Below are 24,737 nucleotides of genomic sequence, written 5' to 3' on the forward strand. Positions count from 1 at the left end.
CAAAGCTATAAGCTCCTGACAAAAACATTCACTCTTTCATACTAATCACAGATAAAGTGGATTTGGCAATAGATAATTAGAGACATCTAAAAGACTTCTGTATTCTGATGAAATTTGAATGCTTTCTCCAACACAACATAAATATTTAATACTAAATAAACCCAAAATAAAGTGGTGAGCCATGTATGCTTGAGAAAATAAAAGTTACTTTGGAAAAAAATCAAAAGGAAGACTGGTTTCAGTAAACTGAACTGCAGCAGGAAGTTGTTCATGACACCATAAAGCAGGAAGCATATATTTGGTTAATCATCAGACCAGCGTAAAAATGAACTACGAAGTGGTTACAAACCCATATATATGCACTTTTAATACACATTTTGCATCTACTTGTAAAGTAGCAATCTGTATTGCCAACCAGAATATCATCAGGATAACTTCTTTGGAATAAACAATTCTCTCAGCAACTTATTTTCATACAACAAAGAAAAATTAGAAAGAAAATTCAACTGCAAAATAAATGAGACATCAAAGCACACTGCTCTCAATAACATTCCTTAAGTGCCATATCTTGGCCAGTATCCCAGGATACCCTTAGAAATGACACGTTGCATCTCAATAGGATTCTTTCAACAAAATATTTTAATAAATAAATTCAGGTTTTATGCTAACTTATTTGATTAAATACAGCTTTATGGGAATTATGTGCAGCAGATGTCAGAGCCTGATGGGCTTTTGTTCCAATTCCTAATTATTTGTGAAACTGCCATTTATAAATGCTATCACATAGTAAGACCAATAAATAATCCACCTAAAAAGCCTAAGTATGTCTATTCCATTCTGAAATGGCAGAAGTCAAAGATTTAAAATACCATCAGGTTACAAGGACAGCTCACAAAACAAAAAAGTTCAAGTGTGCTGCACTAAGGTAAGGGGAAACCAGAACTTTGTTAATTACCTACCAAAATCCAAGCATGATGTGCATAACACATTTGCCAGGTATAACTGCACACTCTCAGTACCATCAGTGAGAAACTGATAATTGTTCACATTTTCCTAGAATAAGGTTTAAATAATTCCTTCTTTTCCAAGAGATGTTTTCAGCTACAATTCTAAAATACAGGTGCTCCAACTACAGAACATTTCCTAGCTTCCCTAACAGTATTTTTACCCATCCAAATGCAGGCCGTGCATGCTACTGTCTCTAGGCCATGTACAAACTCTTGGCATCCTTCACACAGAACTGGTTTATTTCAAAATCACCTGAAAGCAGAGGGAAGACACTGTCTGATTTCAGTGATTGTAAGAGAATGAACACATTTATTTACTTTGCATATTATCAGGAACAGTAGAAAATTAAATCTCTAAACTTTTGAAAAACCCAAGATTCTTCTAATCTGGATACCAGAAACCTGTATTCAGAAATTAATGACTAAGCCAAAATTCTACTGTACTTTCTTAGTTATAAGAATTTTCATGGATTCTGTTCTTAAAATTAGGCAAATATTTAACTTCCCAATGAAGCAATGCCCTCTATAAAGATTTTATTGCTATTTTACCCTGTTTTAGTGATACAGCAGAGATTGTATACTATAGGGTGATTTCATATCACATGCGTAAGAAGCTGAAATGAGAATCTGAAAATTTATGACTTCATGTTTCTCTCTGATAACTTTACAGCATCTCATCTCATGTTTCTCTCATTCCTATACTTTTATTTAAATTGGATCCTAAGGTAACAACATAGTAACTCATTTTAAAAGACAGTAAATACGCCTGCAGAATTCCTGGCACAAAAGCAGAGGATCTGTCAAGTCTTCACTGTAGAAAACCCCCAAAATGAACAACAAAAAACACAGCATTAAGTGCATTTTATTTGCAAATACTGTATGCAAACAAATCATGTAATTACTTGGGTTGAAGGAAACTAATAGGCTACTACATTTTTTCCTTCTAATACTAGGAAAATTATCACTATCCTGATAACATCCTTGATAGATATCAAGCCTAGACCTGAGCATTTTCAATGACAGTGATTACAAAACATGCCTTCCTGGATTATCTTATTGCTTATTGGTCAAAACAGTTTATTAGTGCTTAATTTTAAAAATATTTAAATATTTTCCCCACCATACATCATTTCTCATTCTGTCATTGATTACTGATGAAATTAAATTATTCTGGCCTGTTCTGTAACGTTCCTTTACATTTTATGATAAGCGGTAATTTCTCTCCTCAATTGTGATATCCTTTGCATGAACATGCCCAGCCCTCATTCCCTTCTCTCAGCTATTATTTCCCTAAACTTTTCATTATTTTTGTTTGTTGAACTACATCCAGTTGATTTTAAACAGCGCATTATCTTCCACACTATCTTTGAAGATAATCAAGAGAATTCCACATCATTGACACCCTGGAGGAGACATTACAAAGACAGACAAGGTTTACAGAATAACAGCACATCATTGAAAGTAAAAAGCATATGCCACCCAAGAAAAACATTTTTCTTTTTTTTTACCTGTAATGATGTTTAAAAGCTGCATTTTAAAGCTACTGTGATAATTCTTGCACAAAGGAAGCATCTGAGTTACATTTCATGGTGCCTTATAATACACTAGGACATAAACCAGAAAAATACATACAGGATTCAGTTTCCATAAAGCCCAAATGATCTGGCATATGAAATAGGAGAAGGAATTTAATCCACTCCTATAATGTGGTCAGGGCACATGACTTCCACCCTGTCTCCATAGCTGCCTGCTCCAGCCCTGAGCCAGAATAGCACCCGTGGCTCCTGCAGGCCACTGGCCTGGCTCTGGTGACCCATCCCTGGCTGGTCCCGTGGCCAGGGCTGGGATGCAGCTGCAGCTGCTGGGCTGCATTCCTCAGTGCCCCAGGCAGGAGCTCCTGATCTCTGCCCTGGCCAGGTACCTGCACAGCACACAGCCTCCACACCTGCATCTCCTCCTTTGGAGCCGTGCTCAATTCTAACCTGCCTCGAGAACCTCCTCCTGTTTGCCTGCAGGACTGGGACCTGCAGGAGGGAACAAGCCAAGGTGGAGGTTGCTTTGGTTTTTTCACCCTGTAAACTCACTCCTGATGGAAAACTACACTTTACAGTTGTCTTTGTAATAGATAAAGTGTGAAGTCATTTCTTCCGAGGAAGAAAATTAGATTAGGAATTAATTTGTTTGAAATGGAAAACAAATTAATCTCTTTACTTGAAAAAACAAAAAGGCAAATCTTATAAAGCAGGAATATAAGGATAAACTTTCAGGGTTTTTCATTAAGAATTTTTGAAGTCAGGAATTCATGCTGAGTCACTGTGATAAGATTTTGCAAGTAAAAATGCAGCATGAATGGGGTACAATGCACATGCAGAGTTGCAAGTTTTTTAATCCAAATGCTTTTTACTCATCACATGGTATTTTCAGAGATGAGAGGAACTCACATAACTATCTTGCACACAGTTCAGTCTCCTCAAATTTGTTCTCTTTTAAATGCAGTGAACTTTACAGTGAATTTTTCATACTTTCAAATAGAGAGGTAGACATAATTTTGTTTTGTCAACTAGGAAAAGGTACAGTTGTGTCCCTGTTTCAAGCGTTATTACTCAAAGCACAGAAGGGAGCACATGACTGTACACTGACCTTCATCTGTTCCCAAATTATGCCTTTTAAAAGCCTTGAATCTGTTTAAGGGGAGCTGCTGAAACCTGAAACGAATGTGGTCTATTGCTTTATAAAGTAGATGAATGTAGAACTTAAGTATTACATTTCAGGCTCTTACTGTACTATATATAGCAAAATTAGGATGAGGGAGAATATAACTGTAACCTGAGTCTGGTTTTAGAGAATATTTTTTTGTTACAGGTATCGATGGTTACTCTGTAAAATTTAGTATGTTTCTATTTCTAACAGAAAATCACCACAAATTTGCAGAAGGAAAATGTTCTCCCAATTAAGACTTTCATTTTTAAAAGCTGAGTCCTTAAAAAAATTACCAGCTCTTCAGCCCACAAATCACACCCCCAGAAATTGCTACCCAGCTCTGACAGACCCAAGCCTAAAAAGAACCTTGAAGTACACCTTGTATCTAAATTTTCATTGCTTGCACTCTGCCTGATTTTCATCAGGATATGTTTAATAATGACCAATACATCATCTTGAGTATTAAAGGGAAAATTACACTTAATTAGAAAAGTAAGCAGTGTATAACTGCAGAAAGCATCTTTTGCTGTGTGCCTGACACAACAGGCCAAAATTATGCAACTCTTAGGAGCAACACCTTAATAAACTTTTTCAATAATTACAGTGGAGAAGAGGTAGTCAAGGATTTTTACTTCTCTTCATTCATTTTTAGTAAACTTCATTGTTGTTTCTACTGACATACTAAAATCTTCCAATGAGCTCTGATAAAGTTCATCTGCATGTTTCAAAGAAAGATTAACTTAAATCTAACTCCACAGGATAAGAACAATAGTAAGATCACTGTTTTTCAATAGAAAAATGGCTTAGAAATTGACAAATTTCTTGACAAGTTTACAAATTTTTGACAGTTTTCAGATGGGAATTGTAACACTCATTATGCATTTAATGTGCTTGTAAAATCATAGAAACCTTCGGGACATAAATAATTTTTGGAAATCATCTGATCCAATCTCCTATTAAAAGTCACTATAACTCTAAGTTAGGCCTGATTTCTCAGAGCCTTGTCCAGTCAAGGTTTGGATTTCTTTAAGGATGGATATTCTGGGCAAAGCATTCCAAGACCAAACTACCGTCCATAGGTATATCCTTGTGTCGTGGGTCTTCCTTCTGCTAGAATTTAAACCTAAATATGGTAAGAAATGCTGCTTCTTTTGTCTATGCTGACACACAGTTGACTTTTGACAGCACAGGTTCTGAAGGTTTGCCTTAACGCAGGTTATTGTGTGACAAGTAATAAATTGCACATAACTATTTTTGTCTTTAAGTGGCAGGGAGGGATTGGGAATAAGCAATTATTTGTTCAACATAAATTACAGCAGTGAGTTCAGGACTGATGTCTAGTTCTGAATGATCCTGATCTCAAGAAATCTCATGAACCACACACTGTAGACTCATGCCCAGATGTGCAAACAACTAAAGAAAAGAAAAGAAACAAAAGGAAAAAAGGAAAAGTAATACCAATTCTGCTATTTTACCTTACGCTAGAGTTATACCACCAGACTACATATGGTTAAATGATCTTGCCCCACTGCAACATATAGTGAGATTTTAAAAGATGACTCACATCTAAAGCAAATGAAGTGACTACTGCAGCCCTTGTGTTTTTGTCTTTGTAAAATTTAATCAGCTGTTCATCTGAACAGTTGGAAAGGATACATTTATACAACAATAACTTCATCTCTCTTGGTAGATATTTTCCTGTATCTTCTGATACAAATCTACTAAATATTGGCTTATATTGACCTAATCTGAAATGAGACAGAACACTGGGGTCCCAAAGGAACCCAGCACACAAGCTCTCAGTTCACTACCATGCAGCAAGGAAGTCAGTCTTAAGCGTGTTTACTTGTGCTGCTGAAAGAGGATGACAAATAAAGACATGGGTTAGGCACAATGTCAGGTTTTATATGATTACACAGTTGTTTTTTTAATTCATCATCACTAAATTCATAATACATATCAATTCCATGTAAATATATAATATATACATGTGTTCTTTACAGATTTTTATAGAACATGCTGAGCTCAGGTAAACAGCCCTATTACAACCACTTGGAGCATTTAACAGTCTTACAGCACTTCCCTAAGTAGTAAGCTGTGAATACTTATGAAAAAGTATTATGGAAAAGGGATCTCAATTCTGGAAAACATCTACAATCTTCTTCAAGGAGACATACACACCAGGAAATCCTGACCAACAGAACTGTGTCCCAGAAACCTTTCCTCTCCTCTCCTTCAATATTTGTCTTTCATTGACAGTAATGAACCTGTAAGAGCTCTCTCAGCATGAAGTTCTTTATAATCTTCAGGAACTAGTTAACATGACTTTTCCATATAATAAGCATCACAGCTATTAAAATACATCAAAATGTAGGGCTTTAAAGTATTACAAGGGATTTTGAATCCAACTAATGTATTGGGTAATAATTGCCTTCCTATTCACGAAAAAAAAATTATGTAAACCCATGGATTTCCTATGCAGGAAGTTCACATTACTACCTTTGGTGTCAGAAGCTGCAATGAATTTCCTTGTGAAAGAGTGTTAGACATTCTGCAGTTCAACAGTAGTCACTAATAAGTTGGGGTGGCAGCTGTTGTGCATCTGAAGCTAACAAATGTTATGTGACCAGAGATGACTGGCATGACATGTGGCCGTAGCCTTTTTATAAAGTTATGTTCTCAACTATTTTAAAAATGTCCACAAAAGTCCTTCAGAAATACTGTTCCCAAGAAGTTCAGGGAAAACTGATCCTTTAATACTTACCCCACTCAGTTAGTTGCATATATTCACACATTATCACAGAGTGATAAACTGAAGTTTAAACAAAAATAGTCATATAAATTCATCTGGAAGTCATGTTCTCAGCACTGTGACTTGAGGCTGGATTCACTTGCTTGAATGGGAATATATTAAATTTCCAGCAATCAATTATCATTTCAGCCTTTGTATCTGCCATCATAAATTCAGGCACATGCCCATATGGACAGACAAAGTGCAAAGACAGAACTGTCTTCCAGGCAAATTCCAAAAGCAAGTGTGAAGTTCAGTATTGAAATATCACTCCCTTTTCTGTCCTCATTCTCAAGCAGTACGGGCATTTTTAATCCAACTAATACTTACCCAATTCTCCTGAAAATTTTACCCTCATAATTTTATATAGATAAAAAGTGTTGCCAGAATTTTATATCCCTCCCAGGCACCCACATGCATGTAAAGACTCATGCCACAAAAAGACTCATGTAAGGACTCAGAGAGCTCCAACAGAGAAGGATTTCCCAAAATGCAATTGATTTGAGTTATTTAAAGCAGACAAAAAACACATCTCTTGATGTGGTTCTGGTGATGATACAATTTATTTTAATGTTTTGCTACATTTTTTACATTTAATAGATTTAGAAAAGCTTTTTCTTGGAAAAAGTTGTTACCCTTGCTTTTTATTTTTATCTTCTAGTCCCTGAATTTTCAGCAAACAGATGAAATATTAATACTTTTTCAAAGACATATAAATATTTTAGTTTTTAATAACACTGAGACTTGGTCTGTTTTATATACACCTTATTTGTAATAATCTTGTATGAACTGATCTTTGAAGTCAGGAGTTAATTGCTTTTCTCCTCTGATCAGAGAAATACATTTGGAAAGATTGAAGAAACTCCTTCCTCCAAGTAATAAATTCCCACTCAAAAAGAGGATTTCATACAATCCAAACATCCAGAGGACAGGAATTGGCCCATCTTGAGAAAATCAGCCATTTTATGTCTGATTTTAACCATTAAAATGTACAATAATGTGTTAATAATTTAATGTGTAAATAATGTGTACAATAATGTGTTAATGTACAGTTATGTGTTAAAACTCTAATATTGGAACAGTCAAGCACAGACAAAACATAATAAACCACAAGGAGATTTTTAAATTTCTGCTAATTCAATCTTAAACAGTAGAGAACCACCTGCAAGTATTAGACAAGAAGTGAGAATTGAAGAGGTAATTGGAGGAAAGAAAATATCAGTAACACTTGACCAATGAAAGAGAATACATTATGAAATACAACATGAAGACAATTGGAAATAATGAGATGCCATCGTTACCTGTCATGTGTCCTCATAAAATCCCAGAACTTCTTAGTGCCATTCTGGAGGGGAAAAAATTAAAATCAATCAATTTAACTCCAACTGAAAAATTACTATAATGAAATTTAACAAAACTTATGAGGCATTTCTTTGAAAACTCAGTACAGTTAGTTTTATTTATGAGGCCAGTAGTCTGGATTCTGACAGTTAGTATTGCAAACACTGAGAACTGTCTCAGGACAGTTCAAAATCTTAGACCCACAAGAATATGATGACAGCTAGCAGACATTCATTGCAGCCTTCAGGCCCAGTTTTGGCCACAGCACCAACTTCAGCTGCTCAATTTAACCATTCACAGCGCCAGCAAGCCATAAACAGCTCTGTTTTAACCAGGAGGATAACCCACAGGTATGTTCTTCCATGTCCAGAAATGCTCTTACCTGGAGAACAGCTCAGCACTTACCTCCTAACTAAACCCATGTGGGATCCAGGAACAGGACACCTTCCCTCTAACCCCTTACAAGATCCAAAATAAGAGTTTTATCCACACCTAACATGAAGGGTGTCACACTCCATTCTACACAGCAGCTGCTCCTCTGCACTGCTGGTGGTGCTGAGGGCACTGTCTCACAGCAGGCTTGAAATCACAGCACTCACTCAAGAGCTGGGAGACATTAAATGGCTGATTTTCTCAAGATGGGCCAATTCCTGTCCTCTGCCAGCTTAAAAGGAACAATATCCACTACAGCTGACAGTGATCTCTGAAAACAAGTGTTCTTTCACAATTATAATGAACACATATACCTTGCTTACATTTATATTATACTTTATATAGTTATTGTATACCTTGTATAGCAATTCATACACATCAGTGAATGGAGATGCATATAATTCTTTATTCTGTTTACTGGAAGTGTGACAGTGTTTTTCAGCTCAAATACAACTCAAGGATTTTCACTCCCAGGTCAGTTTTAAGTCTGTGTTCGGAATCAGTATGAAGCCAGAGGAAATTCTTGTGGTTGATACCTTTTTCTTATAAGCAACACAAAAACGAGACCTGCTGAAGACCTACATACCTAAAATATGCTTAATGTGAAAAGCAGCACTTGACTTCTATTATAAAGTATGGTTAAATGGATGATCAAACCCTGAGCAACTGGTTAATGATTTAAAGCAGGTAAATGTGAGCAATGAGAGAAGAATCAAGTTCAGTTGGTGGGTAAAGGTGCCAACCAATACAGACAGGCCCTTCAGCTCTATTACAGATGTCATGGCTACCAAGTACACAACAGCTGGTGGGGATTAGATAACAAGCACTCTGGTTCAGAGATTAAGCCCCTGAGCTTTATGAGTTTACCAAGCTTTTTGGAAGAGGGGCTGTTTGCTTGCTAGCTGGGTTTTCCTTCATTCCCACAACTCTAATTATAAACAGTTGTTCACCTCAAGAGAAACTCTAATCCGTGCTTCCATTGGTGTGTGCACATACCTTCTGTTAGCACTGACAGGAATCCAACGTGTGCATTACAGGAGAAGTCCTGTCGTTGTTTAAATGCAGTGTAATGTTGAAAGGGAAATAAAGACAGCAAATTCTTACTGTGAACTGAAATACTAAAGCCATTGCTTCCAAATCTGAGTGTATATCCAATTCATTCCACCTGCTGACAGACAGAGGAACAACTTTGATAGGACTATGATAAAATACACAGCTGCAACATGGGCTGTGTTGTATGGTAAGATAATTTAAGGTATTAAATGTGCAAGGTCAGCTCAATCTTTCTGTAGGTTTGTTTCTACCTGTATTTGTGGGATTTGTTACCAGATTGCTGAGCAATTTTCCATTTAACACAAAAGAACTGGAAAACTTTGTACCAAGGGTAATGTCCTCTGCATGTAACTTCATATTGTTTCTCTAGTTTCAACCTTCCCCTGCCCCAAATCATAAGTTGGTGCTACCATCATCCATTCTCACTTTGTAGTGTCCACTTTGGAGAAGTGTGGGTGTCCAGCTGCTGGAGATGCCAAAAAACCCCCTGAATTAAGTCTCTCCTTGCATTAATTTAGACTATTAGTCCTGTGATACTGGATTCTAACACGCAATCCCACCAACAACCTTTGTAGCTCTTTCCTCTTGCCATCATTTTGCAAATTATAGAACCTGATTGCTTTGGAGCACTTACGAGAGGGTTTCAAATAGCTGAGGAAAATTACACCCTAGAGAATCATCCCCATACAGATGGGATCCATCAGAACTGAATGACCTCTTCCCAAGGATGAGCCCTGTTACCATTAGCAGAGCCTACCTCACAGACGTACACATGATTTTTAGCAGAAAGTAAAAGAAGGAACTCACTACATAAAAAGAAATTAATCAGAAAATAAAATCTGCATTTTCTATGCCCAGGTAAAGCACTTTCTCTAGAACATAATTTCATTAGTCTAAGACCCAAATTCAAAACCAGCTACAGGCTAAATTATTTTGAGTCAAGACATCAGTTAGTATCACATACTCTGACTGGACAATGCTTACTAAGAGATTTTTTGCCTATATTTGAATTAAAAAATATTTACATATGATCAAGTTGCACCTGTCCAAATAAATAAATCAATAAACAAATGAAACATTCCAACATCTCTTTGTTTACAGTGGCAGAAACTCAAATGAGCCCCATTCATGCCCTATTGTCGAAGTCAGATGTAATTTGAACCCAACCGAATGGAGTTGAGTTTCTATTGTACCCAATGCCTGGTTCTTTCCTAACAGACTGGTAGGAAGGTTGCTAATTATTAATAGCATGTAAACAGTTACCAATGGTTCTTATGCTGCTTTACATACTTTACAGAACATTAATTCCAGCCAGCTTCTAACCAACTATATCAAGCTCCATGTAGTATCTCTATCTTATCTTTGGGACAAAAGTATTGCTGAACTGATCAAGATTCATGCTTTTAACAGCCAAGTGGCTATGATTATTTGTTAAACTGTTCCACTCTATATATCCTGGTCTTTGACACAGCTCTGCTATCACCACAGTTACAGACAGCTGAAATATTAAAGGTATCAGTGGTCAACATCATTTCTGAAAAAGAGAAGTATCTTTGTGAAACACAAAGGCTCTCTCAAACCCTTAACATTTTTCATTTTAATAGGCATACGTAATTGCATTATTACAAGTAGTTTATTCTCCAGTGTCTAATAAGGTACAATCACAGTATCTCTCAATGCAGTGAGAACTGAGTATAACAGATTATAAACATTGATGACAGGAAGGAGAAAGAATTATTTCATAACATTTGAGAAAGATTTTAAAAATTATTCTTCAAACAGGAAATGTGTCCTGTGATGTTTATAAAGATAAATATGTCAGAAATATTTTACACTAGTTTTAATCTGTTCAGAATAGCAGTTCTGATACTGCAACAACCTCGTGTAACACATAATCGATTTAGTAAATCTTTAATCACAAAGTAATCACACTCTAGTTCTGTGCTCAGTGATCAGGTTCTGTGATGTTGCAACAGTCAACTAGTGCATATAGTATGTGTAAATTAATAAAGCTGTATTCCAGGAGAGGCAGCATGTGAGACAACCTCGTTTCACATTACACAGAAGACAGATCACTTACATAAGTACTAATTGCATAAGAAAGCCATACCAGGTCAGACGAGATGTCCATCTTGCCTGGCAACCTGTCTCTAAAATTTAAGAACAGAGAAAGCACACAGCAATGCTTCCCCAGAACACTCTTCCAAGTCTGGCAAAAGGCACCAAAGGCTGGCAAAAGACAGTGCCTCTAAAAGGCCCCCAAATAAAACACACCTCTCCCTCAACTCTAGAAAGCAAGCACAAACAGCCATTTCAGCGCTACCTGAGTTTGCAAAGTGTGTCACAAGACCATATTGTCTGTAAGACTGACTTGGTAATGGCATTGCTAAGTTAATCAGAATGAACAGCAGCTCGCTCCCAGCTTGACAGTCTGCACAAGGAGACTCACTGCCTTCTGGTTCAGGTGATTGCAGGACAACCAAGCACTGCCAAGTGCTCTCTGCTAGACAAGTGTTGACAGTGGCTGCAAGTTTAGCAGATGTGACTCCTACCTGTGCAGAGCTGTTTATATCACCCATCCTTGATATTCACATTCTCTGTCCTGCTACCATTCTCGATCTTCATGTTCTCTGTCCTGCTACCATCCTTGAAATAATTTTCTTCAGACTCTTCCTGCAGCAGGTCAGTGCCATAATAACAGGCAGGAGTCTCTTCACACTATCTGTAATGGGTAAGTTGGACTTGTCTGCAGCCCATCAAAATACCACTCTTTTTACCACATGCCCTCTACCTAAAATGCTTTAAGAATCACTGTGCCAGGGATATTGCTGTCCTTTGCTTTTGTCCACCACCTGAGGCGATAAAATATCTGAGCAGCAAGGTCAAATCACTGCCAGAATGCCTAAAGGATAACTCTTGCTTGCTAGAGGAACTTGCCTAAGACTTAGCCCAGGCAGGCCACTAAAGAGGAAAGAAAGGACTTGCTGTGCTAATGATGCAGAAAGAAACATTCAGTGGTACTGACTGTAGGGCGATACTGGGTATGCTCCACATGTGACAGACCCTGGACATGCTCTGACACAAGTCACTGGAAGTTTCTACTCTTCACTTGGGGCAGCTTCAATGCCTTCCTCCTCCTTTTCCCTGAGGGCAGTGCCCATGCACTGTCTGCCACCTGAGAAGAACCAGCTCTTGAAGCAGCTCTTACATGAGGTTATGCATCAGCACAGGTACCAATGCTCACCACTGTTAGACTGATACCATGCTGGGCTTTCAAAATACCTTCAACCCAAACAAACCAATCCTTTCAGTCTTGCTGTGGTGTACAGCTCTCCAGAGACTCACAATTTCTCTGCAGATGCAGCTTTTTCAAATTGAAGGAATAAGTACTTAAACACAATTTTAGAGAGAGAGGTGTAGGCCTTTCCTCAAGGATCATTCCAAGAATCTTCCCAAAGAATGAGATCCTTTTCGTAAGTAATTTAACTGAATTAGAGCCGTGGTACTCCAGTTTTAAGATGCTACTGAGTTTCAAGGTGAGGAAGAGAAAGGACAGGGATGCTGCAGTCCATGGCATGCAGCTTACGGTAAACTTGGTACAGTGCCACACTAAGGGCTGCCACAGCAGAAGTCTGTAAAACCATGAATCACACAGAGATGGTGAATGTGAAAAAAATATTCACTATTTCTCATAATAGAGAAGCACTATGTCATAGCTGGCTACCTGGGAAAAAGGCTGAGGTTTTTCTGGCCCTGATCTTCTCTGATCTGCCTCATCTCAACGAAGCAGTGCTCAAGGCCTGCAGCTACACAGAGAGAGGTCTGCCTTGCTTATGTATAAAAGAATTAACTGACAGCTTCTGAAACAGCTGCAGACAAACTGCATTACATGTATGTTTTAAACATGTGCAATTAAAGGCTTATTCTTCTTAGATTTTGTTAGAAGTTTTATTCTGGAGAGTAAGCTGAAAACAGGTTGGTGTAACAAGTGAAAAAACACTCACAAAACTGCTCTAATTCCTTTGTGTAATATTTTTTTCACAACATTACACAAGGGTGTATGAAATAAATCCTCCACATACAGGTTTACAGTAACAGATTTCCTGTAGTTGCTCTTTTGGGAGTTTTATTCAACAAAACTTTGATCCTCACTTATTTAATGACTCCTTGAAATGAGGTCTGGACAGACAATACACAAGTGAAGGAGAAATTATCTTTACCTCAAACCTACTTAACACTTCTTCTATATTACTTGCCTTATGCAAGTATCTAAAAATTGTAAAAGTGACCAAATTAAAGGCACTGCCTTATGTCATCTCCCACGTTTATCCACAGACTTCTGCTTGGGCAGAGAAACTCCAAGTGGCCAAGAACTGTAAAGTTACACCAAAACTACCTCAGTGAAAAGGTTTCGTACCTTGTATTACATATTTTTGAAGAGAAAGGTAACAGGCCATACAAGCAGATCACTTCTAATGCAGGAGATGTATGTCCAAAACATGTCCTAAATAAGCAAATTACCATCACATATAGCACCAAACGAGAAAGAAAAGAAATCTGTCCATGACAATGATTAACTTCTTTCTGTTTACATTACAGGAGAGACAACATGAGGTTTGGCGACCCATTGTGAAAGGCACTAAAGACATATAGTGGGAACAGTTCCTGTTCAATGATCTTACAATTCAGTTAGAGCCCAGACAAAAGTTGATGTAAACAAACAGAGGCAGTTAAGACAAACACATAATGATTTAGATAAGCTACATGCACTAGTTATGAGGGTTAAAATGACAAACAAGTCATGATCCCCCAGTCTCTACCATTTGGATTGGGTTTAAAGCAGTCACCCAAGAAGTAAATGTTCCATATTTGTGGAAAAAAAAAAAAAAAAAAAAAAAAAAAATCCAACTGGAGAAGTTGAAGCAATTATAACATTAAAAAAACCTCTGTCCTCATTGCTCCATTTACTTTGTTTCCACACTCCTAAGACACAGAAGCAGTTAACATCCTTAATGCAAAGGGATAATGAGCATTCTTCATGTAATAAAATAATTATATTATAGGTGCAGAAAAACAGGTAAGAGAATCAATTGGCAAATAACGGTCTTAAACCAGAGTCAGCAAAGTCAAGCAAGAGTGAGGTCCCTGTTTAATGATTTACATGGACCAAAGCAGTAAAACTCCCTAGAGAAATAATCAATTTTTTGCTTTTTTTCTGCTCTCAAAAAGAATTTTGAAAGGTTTTACACTTTCCAAAAGTGTAAAACTTGTTTTTCTATTGCAGTTATTTTCACATTCAACCAATCTTCTATGAACGTATTCACACAGTTTAGTATCAATGTGTAAAGCAATGCCTCTATCTGGAAATTCACCATGCATTCTCCTGTGGAAGTATCTACTTGTTGCCCAGATCTTCATAGCAAGAGAACACCGAACTTATCATTTTATTAGATGGGTTCTTGTCAGATTAATCCACATGAGCAGTCAAGTAACTGACTCATGAAGACAAAAGTCTGCACCAACACAGCCAGCTCCTGCCACCTTTACTTCCTTAAGTGTCTCAGCTTAATGCTTTCCAGCCATATTCACATTTTTATGACCAGTAAAAGCTGCCAAGAGATAAATTTGCAATAAAAGCAACTCAGGAATTCCAAACTTTTTGGTTTATAAAAGATATGGTTCTACATCAGGAAAGATGTGTGTCAGTTGCTGCTTCTCAAGTCCCAGATCCTGGGCTAAGCAGAGTGGGTTTCCCCTATGGTAAAGCCATAAAAGTCATGTCCTCATCCCTCTGCAAATGAACCTTTCCCCTCCTTTCCCCCCTCACTACTGAAGTGAAGAAGTGCTGCTATCAGTTGAGGCTTCCTTGTTACGTTTCTTTTTTCAGCCTAATGGAACCTGATGTCACATCTATAGTGGTTCTCAGTGGCAACATATGAGCATTGATAACCTAATGTAAACAATTTCTTGTCAGCTCAGTTATTAATGCTGGAAGTCTGTTCTATAGAATCAATACAAAATGTTTTCAGTACCCACAATGATGTGCCCACAGAAACTGCACTTCCAGGACAAACTCAGGCCTTTATTCTTTTCACTTTGCTATCAGAGACAATTAGTCACCACATCACCTTGCATTGTCTGAACATTTTTCATAGAATTTTCAGCATATACAAAAATTACGTGAATTTAAAAAAAATCACCCTCAAAATACAAGGTCTGGAATTTTTTTAAGAAATAAAGCATTGGTAGTCATCACAATGCTGTGAAACCTGTATGAAGAACAGAAATCAAACCGAGACAGACAGCTAAAGCAAGTTTGGACTCCTGAAGTTTTCCAAATGACAATAAAATACCTATTCAATACACTTTAAAAGCTTTATTGCTTCCTGTTGAATATTTTCATTGGATTAATGAGTCAGTGGGGTGTACTTTTGTATACAGAAGCTAAAGAACTGCCATGCTGTATCTAAAAATCTTCATCCATTAAAAAAAAAAAAAGTGCAAATGAATAGTCAAAAATTCAAGGACATTTAATATTCAACTTTTTCATCTAAAAGAAAAACCTTGTCTTAAATAGACTACTTTGCATCTGAAATATGTTTGAAATAATGACTTATCATAATTTTTTTGTCTACTTGAAAGGTTTGATTTGTAGCAAGCAGGGAGAATGCTGTCTTCTTTTTATATAATTACAGACTTCATAGAAAGTTCTACATTATCCTTATTATCTTTCAAAATCAAAGGAAGCAGTTTCAGCTAGTATAAAACCATGCAACTCAGTTACAAAAAAGTAAAATCAATAAAATCATTTCAATTTGCATTAGTTGAGTGACCTTTTTTCCCCTCTTGAATGTACACATCAGTATTAGGGAACTGTCGTATGCTGGGCTCTCTTATTACATAACAACTAATTCAAGTGCAAAGTTGAAGTCATCCTCTCCTGGGGTGCAGTCCCAAAACAGTGTAAATCAAACAAAAACCAGGCTGTCCCTTTTCCTACTCCACCTGCATGCACATCTTTACTCTACCCTTACTCCACCAGTGATATTTGTTTGGGCGGGTTCTGCGAACTCACCTAATCAAAAAAATGTTCTTTTTTTTTCTCTAGAAAAAAAACCTGATGAAAAAATTATTTAGTAAAATGAAAGTAAAAATTAATAATAAAAACTAGTAGTCAACATGAATGCAATGCCATGATACAGATTGCAAGTCTTCAGCAGAGACTATTAAGCAGAACAGCCTTGGTCCACTTACAACTACTCCAGGAGGACAGAGATGTGTGTGATAGGGAGTGTTCTACAGAGACACATGCACACAAAAAAGCCTAAATTACCATTTCAGTCCACACCCACTAATCCACTCCATCAGACTGCACACGCTGGAGTAAATGAAGCCTCATCTTCAAAAGCAATTTGCAGAATTACTTGCTGATGTTGAAAAACTACTTCAAAAGAGTTTAAGTGTTATGGAATTTTACTGGGTTTTTTAAACAAGCCACTGTTTAAGCTCAAGAGGAAGGGGGGGGAGTGTTTGCTTTTTAAACAAAGCTTGTAATATTTCATTACTAAACTATCCGGAGTGTTTATTTTAAAAGCATCATTATTACAAATAATGGCATTTTTCAGTTTTTCACTTCCCTATTCAAGTATTTCAGTTGGAAGCTACTCAGTTTAGTGCCTTTGTAGACTATGCATTCAGAAATACACAAACTGATGATATTTTAAAAGAATTAAAAGTGAACATTCTACCTGAAGCTAAATACTACTGCTGCTAATTGGCTTTAATTGACAATAGGAACAGTTTCAGAAGTAAGGCTGAGCTAGTGAAGTCCATGCAGACAAAACATCCTTTACACTAAAGGGCATCATGCCAGATGTCCAGCAGTTCTGGGCAGGGCAGGATGAAGTTGCTGGGGTCTCACTCAGCTCATTTTAAGGCTTGAACAAGAGACTGAAGTGCTCAGCTCTGTGTGACAGCCAACTCTTTGATGCGTGGGCTTCTTATCTGAAATTAGCTGGAAGACATAAAGGTACTTCTTGAGGAAACCTTAACATCTACCAGTGGAGACCACACCAGGGATACCTCAAGGGACATAAAACCTAAGGTCAGAGACCGTAATTTTTACAACCCATATCAATTTTCTCTTCAAAGAGAAGGTTATTCTGGTAGGAGTATGTAATGAAACTGCAAACAGATGGTTATAGCAATAGAGTTTACTGTTCAAAGGTGCAATTTTTTCACACTTTGGGAGGTAAAATAAACAATGGAGAATGCATTAATTTATTCAACTGTTAATGCAATACTGGGCCAAGCCACTTTGTTCATTTTATGTACATCAACTGCCAGAACAATTACAACTAAGATACCTGATGTGTAAGTAAACTTTCTCCTATAATCCTCTGGAAGTTTACTTTTCAGGTCACAGTTTGTTTTTTTGTGTGTACTTTTCAACAATGGAGTTGTTGCAGTTTACCTTGGCATTCAGCTATCATTAAGATCACTTACCTTTGAATGAAATTTATAAAACATGAGAATTAAGCATATATAAGTACATTAAATACAATCAAATCTCCTTTCTCACCTTGTTTTTCTGTTTTTAATATACACAATTATCAGGAACAATTGCATGTATGGATCAAACACACTTTATTCCAAGGCAAATCCACAGCAGTACACTGAAACCTATACTACAAAGAATAAGGACATTGAGAAACACAATATGCACAAAGGTCAAATTTATGACTTTTCTCATATCATTTTACTGCCAAGTCAGCATATAATTTAAAGTTATAAGCTGAGATACAGATGGGGATTTCCTAGTATTAAGTTAAATCCAATTCTGTACAAAGAAACCAATTGCTAACAGGTAGAGTCTTCAGATTCCTCTCTCATTGTATGCAACTGATAAAATTTAAAGTCAATATTCAACGGTTCTTTTACATAAATTCCTTTTATATTACTAAATTTTGCTGCATGTATTTTGCCATTTTCACTAAACTGTGTTTTCTCTTTGAAGTTTATAACACACTTTCTTATTTTGCAGGGATAAAGGAACACGCGCCTTCCATATTTCCAAAATTACTTACACTATTTTTTCTAGAACACTATAGGAAAACATAAAACTTTTAACTTTGACTGGATGTAGATAAGAAAAATATTCCTAATAACAAAAGAAGTTTTAACAGAGATAATATAATTTGGAAAGTGCATTCAAATGATGTGACGGCAAAATACTTTACTGTAAATAAGTGCTGCACTTTCAAACAGATGTATTACACATCTCACACTTGTACCCATACTTGCTGAAAACCTCCCCACCAAAGGCCTTTTCTCTAATCTTTTACCAATATTCTTCTGTTACTGTTTAAGAAAATATCCCACACAATTTGCAATAACTACAATAGGAGGCTGAGAAACATAGGTCCAGGATGTACATCTGCTGCCTCCAGCTCAGAGAATAAAAGCCAGGGAAATACCTCAGCCAAAGGCTGCTGAGAACTCCCGGGTGTTCTGTGCCTCAGTACGTTTTCTGGAGTTTTCCTTATTTGTATAAATTGTTGCATATTGTTGCAGTTGGAAACAAACAAACAAACAAACAAGCACAGCCTTTGTAGTTCAGTAATAAATTAATCTGGGGAACACAGACATGGGTTCACAGCCCCACTCCAAATTTATAATAATTCTTTAATAACTCCAAAAGATGAGATCTACGAAAGCACTTTTTAGCATTCAACAACCTTCACCTTTAAGCTCTTCACTAGAAACACGGAAGAATTTAATTTAGACTTTACTGTGGACCACTGCATTTTCAGCCAAAAACCAGAACCCCCCAGTTGCATCTAAACATCTTTATTGAATAATGTAATTTCTGTAGTGGGACTTACACTGCAACATTTGTCTAGGATTACAGAATTATTTCTGCTCTACTACCTGATGGAGCGTTTCTGAAAGTAAGTGAGACCAATTCCTGAAAATTCCTTTGGAAAATGGCACTTAAACTCCTAAGGTACTAAAGACAACATTTTCCAAACTTCTAAATTTTACTTAGACACATATAACTATGAGGAAAAAAAAAAGTTCGGGTTTTTTTTGGGTTTTTTTTGGTTTTTTTTAAGAGAGACCAAAAGAATTAAAAACATTTCCATGAAACCTGTTTTCATCTTTTCTTGTCCACTGGCAGCTGCTCCTTTTGACGAGTTACCAAGATAAAGGGCCTGACTGAAATTTCAGACTAGTGATATTTAATGACAGGCAGGGGCAATAATTCTGCACTCATCATAACATACCTAGATCAATCATGTCTGTATGTTGTAGCTGTTTCAAGGCAGAGCGAAATTCAATATAAAGTACCCATTGCAAGTTCGAGACCCCACAGTTGATGAGAATTCTCACTGAATATTCTTGATCTCCTTCCTATACTCATCCTGTGCACTCATCAGTCAAAATAACCTTTCAAACCCTTAGGAAGAGGATTCTCCAAATGCTGCACACAGGGCAAACACTGCTTTGGTCCACAACTCATGATTCCCTGGTCAGTTACTGGTACAGCACAGCCTCACCTAGGATCTCTGGCTCAGAGAGAGAGTCACGCCCCTAGTTTTGCTGGGATTTAGGGCTTTCACCTCATCTCTGCAGGCACAGCAGGGAGAAAAGCAAACACAAGTATAGTAGGTAGAAGGAGTAAATGAATCTTAAAATCATCAGTCCCAAGGCAACCACTACGCCTACAAGCATAATTTCTTCATCTTTGCTCCCCTAGGTCATGACCCTCATCCAAGAGAGGAAGGAAAGAAACTGTCCTTTCATCATTAATTTTGCTATGTCATTCAGGAAAACAACACTGACAACACCATAAAACCACAGTTTAAGTTGCCACTGGTACTTCAGCCAAAGGCTAATCACCACCATCAATTGTCTAATATTTCTCATTACCTCTTTAGTCTTGCTAACAATCCACGGCAACTTATATAGGATCTGATTAAAATCTTTTCTGGCTGACAAAGAGCCAGCAGGAAAATAAAACTATCCCTCTTCTACCACAATACTGGGCCACTTCACATTTAAACAGATAATAAATCTGCATTCAAAAACAATGCAGTCGATGAACACTGCTCTAATTTAAAAAAAACCAAAACCCCACTACTGACTGTGTCACCTGAAGCACAATGTTGACAAGAAAAACCCTGTCCATAAACAGCTGTATGATTAAAATTGGATTTAAACCCCCCCAAACAACACAGAAAACAATCCATTATGTTTTAATCCCTAACTGCCAAGTTACTTGGTTTTCCTAATGCACCTGAAAAGCAGTATCACGGATCACATGAGTATGATTTTGAAATGATTCACAAATCTATTAATTTATACATATATATAACTTACAAAGGACAAAACACTTCTGATGCACCATTCAAGTCAATGCAGAAAATGCAGCTCAATGAACTGTACACCTTGCCTTACACACCTGGATGGTACCTGCCAACAAAGATCCAGCATTAACAAGCTTGACCAAGGTTAGTGGTCAGCACTTGGGACATCCTGAGTCTCAGTAAAGTTGGGAACAAAGCCAGGAGCAGCACTGCTGTGAAAAAGTAAGAGCACTGGAGGACACATCCTATGCACCAAATCTCACAGGAACTCAAAGCTACCACTTCCTCTAAATAAGTTCATAGACAGGGTCCCAGGATATTGAGCATGTCTCCTCAGCAGTACTGAATACTGTGAGCATGTCAAAACAGTTTCTTGGCCACTTCTGTTGTCTCCTTCAGTAGAACACCAAGAGACTTTAAGCCCTAAGACTTCATTCTGAGCATGCAATGGCACAAACTCAGCATATAGAGAAGAGCCTAAATCTTAGACAAAGAATGAAGGTCACAAGTTCACCCCACAGGGTCAGCAGGGCTGGTCTGAGAATGAAGATTTAACATTCACAACTACTACAGGCAATTCCACACTTGCAAGAGCAAGAGACATTTTCCTCACTAAAACGTATACATAACATACCACTGCAGACAGTTGTTTCTTCTTCCTTTCATCCTCTCCCCAAGGCACAACTGCTGGGTGTGGTTTATCATCCCACTTAGTGCAGGACTGGAAAGCCTGACACTGCTCTATCCTACAGGCTGCAGAAGACTGTACAGACAGAGGGAGGGAAAACACAACACCAACTGGCATTGATCTAGGTTTTTTCAGAAATACTTCAAAAGTAAATATCCTGACAATTTTTTCGTTTAATGAAATAGTTTCCCTGACTTTTTTCAGCCCCTGGGTGTGATTAAATCTCTACTCTCCCACCTCCCAACGTAATTCGTACACTTAAATCTTAACATTCATATTATTACTTTAACAAATTAATCTTTCTCTGTGGAGTGTCCCACAATGCTCTAGGGGAGGCTCATATGTTCCCATGAGTCCTGTCAGATTTCTGCCAAGAGATTTGAACTACTAGACAGATCAAAGAGAAAGTGAGGAGATAAAAAGAAACAGGGTTCTCCAGACTGACAGGTCAACCACCTCTCCTTGTCAAGAAGTAAAGGTGGTTTACAGAAACAACAAGGGAGACATTACTATTTCAGATTTGGTGGAATTATCCTGTAAAATATTATAGCAGTAATTTCCAAACTAATGCTTACTGATTGGTTAGACTGAATAAGAGGCAAATATTCACAGAATGGTTTAGACTGGAAGAGACCTTCAAGATCAATTCCCAGACCCTCTGCCATGGGCCAGGACACCTTTCACCAGACCAGGTTGCTCAAAGCACCATCCAATCTGGCCTTTAACATTTCAAGGGAGGGGCATCCACCCACAACTTCCCCGGGCAACCCATGCCAGTGCCCCACCACTCTCACAGCCAAGAGTTTCCTTCTAATGGAAAATCTAAATCTACCTTCTGTCTGTATAAAGACGTTCTTCCCTTCTCCTATCACTACATGAAATAATCTCATATTGTTTTTTAATTTAGCTGAACACTACAAATCAGATGAGTTACAGATAAAATTTTAGGCTGTACAAACTGCAGTGCTATGGAAATGTCACTCTGAAGAGCAACACAACTTTGCAAAGCAAGCCAGAAATCGCCTTTGTCCAATATTTTTAAGTGTCAGAAATGGTACAATGCTGAAAGCATAGTGCTAAGTGCAGACACACATATGAAATTCTACAGCAGATATGCCAAAAGATTTGATTTTTGAAAGCCAATTTTTCTTCTAATCCTGCTGCTTTAAAAGCTCAACAAGTTTAAGTGGCATAATAATAACCAAAATGAAGCCAAAATCAAACTAAACAAAGTCAACAGTGATAGTTTATTTCAGCAGCTCTGGATAAGAATATATACAAGAGCTATATAGCATCATAGCCTACATTTTTTTCTTATTATTTATAATGTTATCGTCAATATATACATTTACTGTTTTCCCTTACTTTTCCCCATATTGGCTTCCCTCTCAGTTTGTCAGAATATATAATTTCTGGTTAAAAACCACTGAACTGCTGCTACTCCAATCAACTTACCTACTAAGTAAAATAAAAGTTACTCAAAATGCTTTCAAATTTGCTTAAACCAGGACTGAATAGAAACAATGTAACAATAGAAACAAGCTCATCAACGAGATTAGCTAAAATGCTATTTTATTCAGCAAGGTTGGAATTTCACAGTGTTACAAAAATTCATGACAAGGATCTCAGTATCTGGCCAGACCCACTTATTGTCTAGAAACTTTTTATGCAGCAAACCAAAATGCTCTATCTATTCTAAGTTCACAAATAACCATTACAGCTAATTAAAACATCATCTAAAATGACAAATATAATTTAAAAGAATCCTTAAAACAGTAACATCAAGTGACCAAATTCTTGTAGTTGATTGGATACTCAATATTCTTACTCCCTATTTAAATGATCTCGTACACCATGAAAATCTTACAGATTTCACTCAAATAATGTCATACTTTTTGGTGAAACATACCGTTTCTAAGCCTTTTCATTTGCAGAAAATCCAGTAATTGGAGTCATCACATATTAGGCTCTTGGGAAAAACAATTTTCTTCATTTCACAGAATCAGATCTGGAGTCAGAATCGTGCATAGATGTAGCTGGTTTACTCCAGAAGGAACTTGCGAATTAAAATTGGAATTACAACACTGAATATTTTTGAAATCTGAACATGGATATTGTACTTTATCAGCTTGCGGAGGAATTATTCTAATCTTTAAAAAGAATTGTTTGTATTTGCTTACTAGAAGTGCACTTTGGTCATATGCAGCATGAGATCAGAAAAAGCATTTGGTTTAAAAAAATGAGGCTCATAGTCTCAGTGGAAATGCAATTTTCAATGTACTCTTTTTTCTTTACTTTTTCATATTAGATCTACAACACAACAGTAAAAAAACCATGCTATTTAATGATTGGGAGGACTGTGGAGGGAATTGTCAGTGGGGAGAGGAGAAGAAAATAAGAGGGCAAGTTCCAGAAGAAATATGCAATTACTAGATGATAAACAAATGCACTTTGCACACACTGAACACACAGAACAAATATTATGCACTGCAACACAAAGAAAAACAACTATTTCAGAACTAGATAAGAATTTGAAGCACTAGTTAATTAAAAATACCAGAAAAAGGCATCCCTTAAGACAGACAGAAAATTAAAAAGCACAATAACGACCACCTACATATTTTTATGCTTTGGTACTTTTCCGTCTATACATGATGAAAAAAAAACCGCAACACTCGTGGAAAAAAACATCTTGCAGATACACAGAGGGTCACAAAAGCTATGAAAGAGATACTTAACGCAGGTTCCTGAGCAGATGACAAGCCATTAAACTTTCACCTTTAGGTAGTTATGATGATCTGATGTCTCTTTTATGATATCAGCCATTTTTTTAATTAAATCTACAATGTGTTTAACAAGCAATTCTTCCATCAATCTTTGATGTGTTTTACTTATAAAGCAATGACAGTTTTCAGTTCAGACTCCTTAAAGTTCCAGAGAAACCATTTTCCACTCACTTGCTTTGAAAGCCATTAAAACAACTTGATGAAGAACAGCAGCAGGGGGCTAACAGAAGCCAAGGCTTAGGAACAATCTTTAGATTTTTCTCCTAAGACTTTCTCACAGACCCTCCTCACAAAGATCCTCAGGGCTTTTCATCCTCTCCTTCCTCCCCACCCCCTCCCAAAAATCAGTTCAAAGTGACAGATGCAACTAGCTCCAGATTCTGCTCTTTTCTTAATTTCACTTTCACCTCTCAATTTTGGTAGGATCAACTGAAATCTGATTCCCACAGAGGCAGTCCTCTTATCATCTTCCCATTGGGAAAAAGTAATGCACAGAAAGATTCACGTAACTTGTGAACACCTTCTAATCTGTCATCCATTCTAATGGAGTGCACTACTAGTGAGACATGG

General features: G+C 37.1%; 1 protein-coding gene across 1 annotated transcript in view; it reads right to left on the minus strand.

The window, feature by feature from the left end:
- Positions 1–24,737, minus strand: part of NUDT14 (nudix hydrolase 14) — a 59,408-nt gene that overhangs the window by 23,830 nt on the left and 10,841 nt on the right. The window contains exon 2 of the mRNA XM_064422868.1: positions 7,800–7,843. Within this exon, the coding sequence (XP_064278938.1) occupies positions 7,800–7,843 (44 nt within the window). The remainder of the gene's footprint in view (positions 1–7,799; positions 7,844–24,737) is intronic.

The sequence above is a fragment of the Passer domesticus genome, chromosome 6 (genome assembly GCF_036417665.1).
Source record: "Passer domesticus isolate bPasDom1 chromosome 6, bPasDom1.hap1, whole genome shotgun sequence".
In the NCBI taxonomy this organism is placed as follows: domain Eukaryota; kingdom Metazoa; phylum Chordata; class Aves; order Passeriformes; family Passeridae; genus Passer; species Passer domesticus.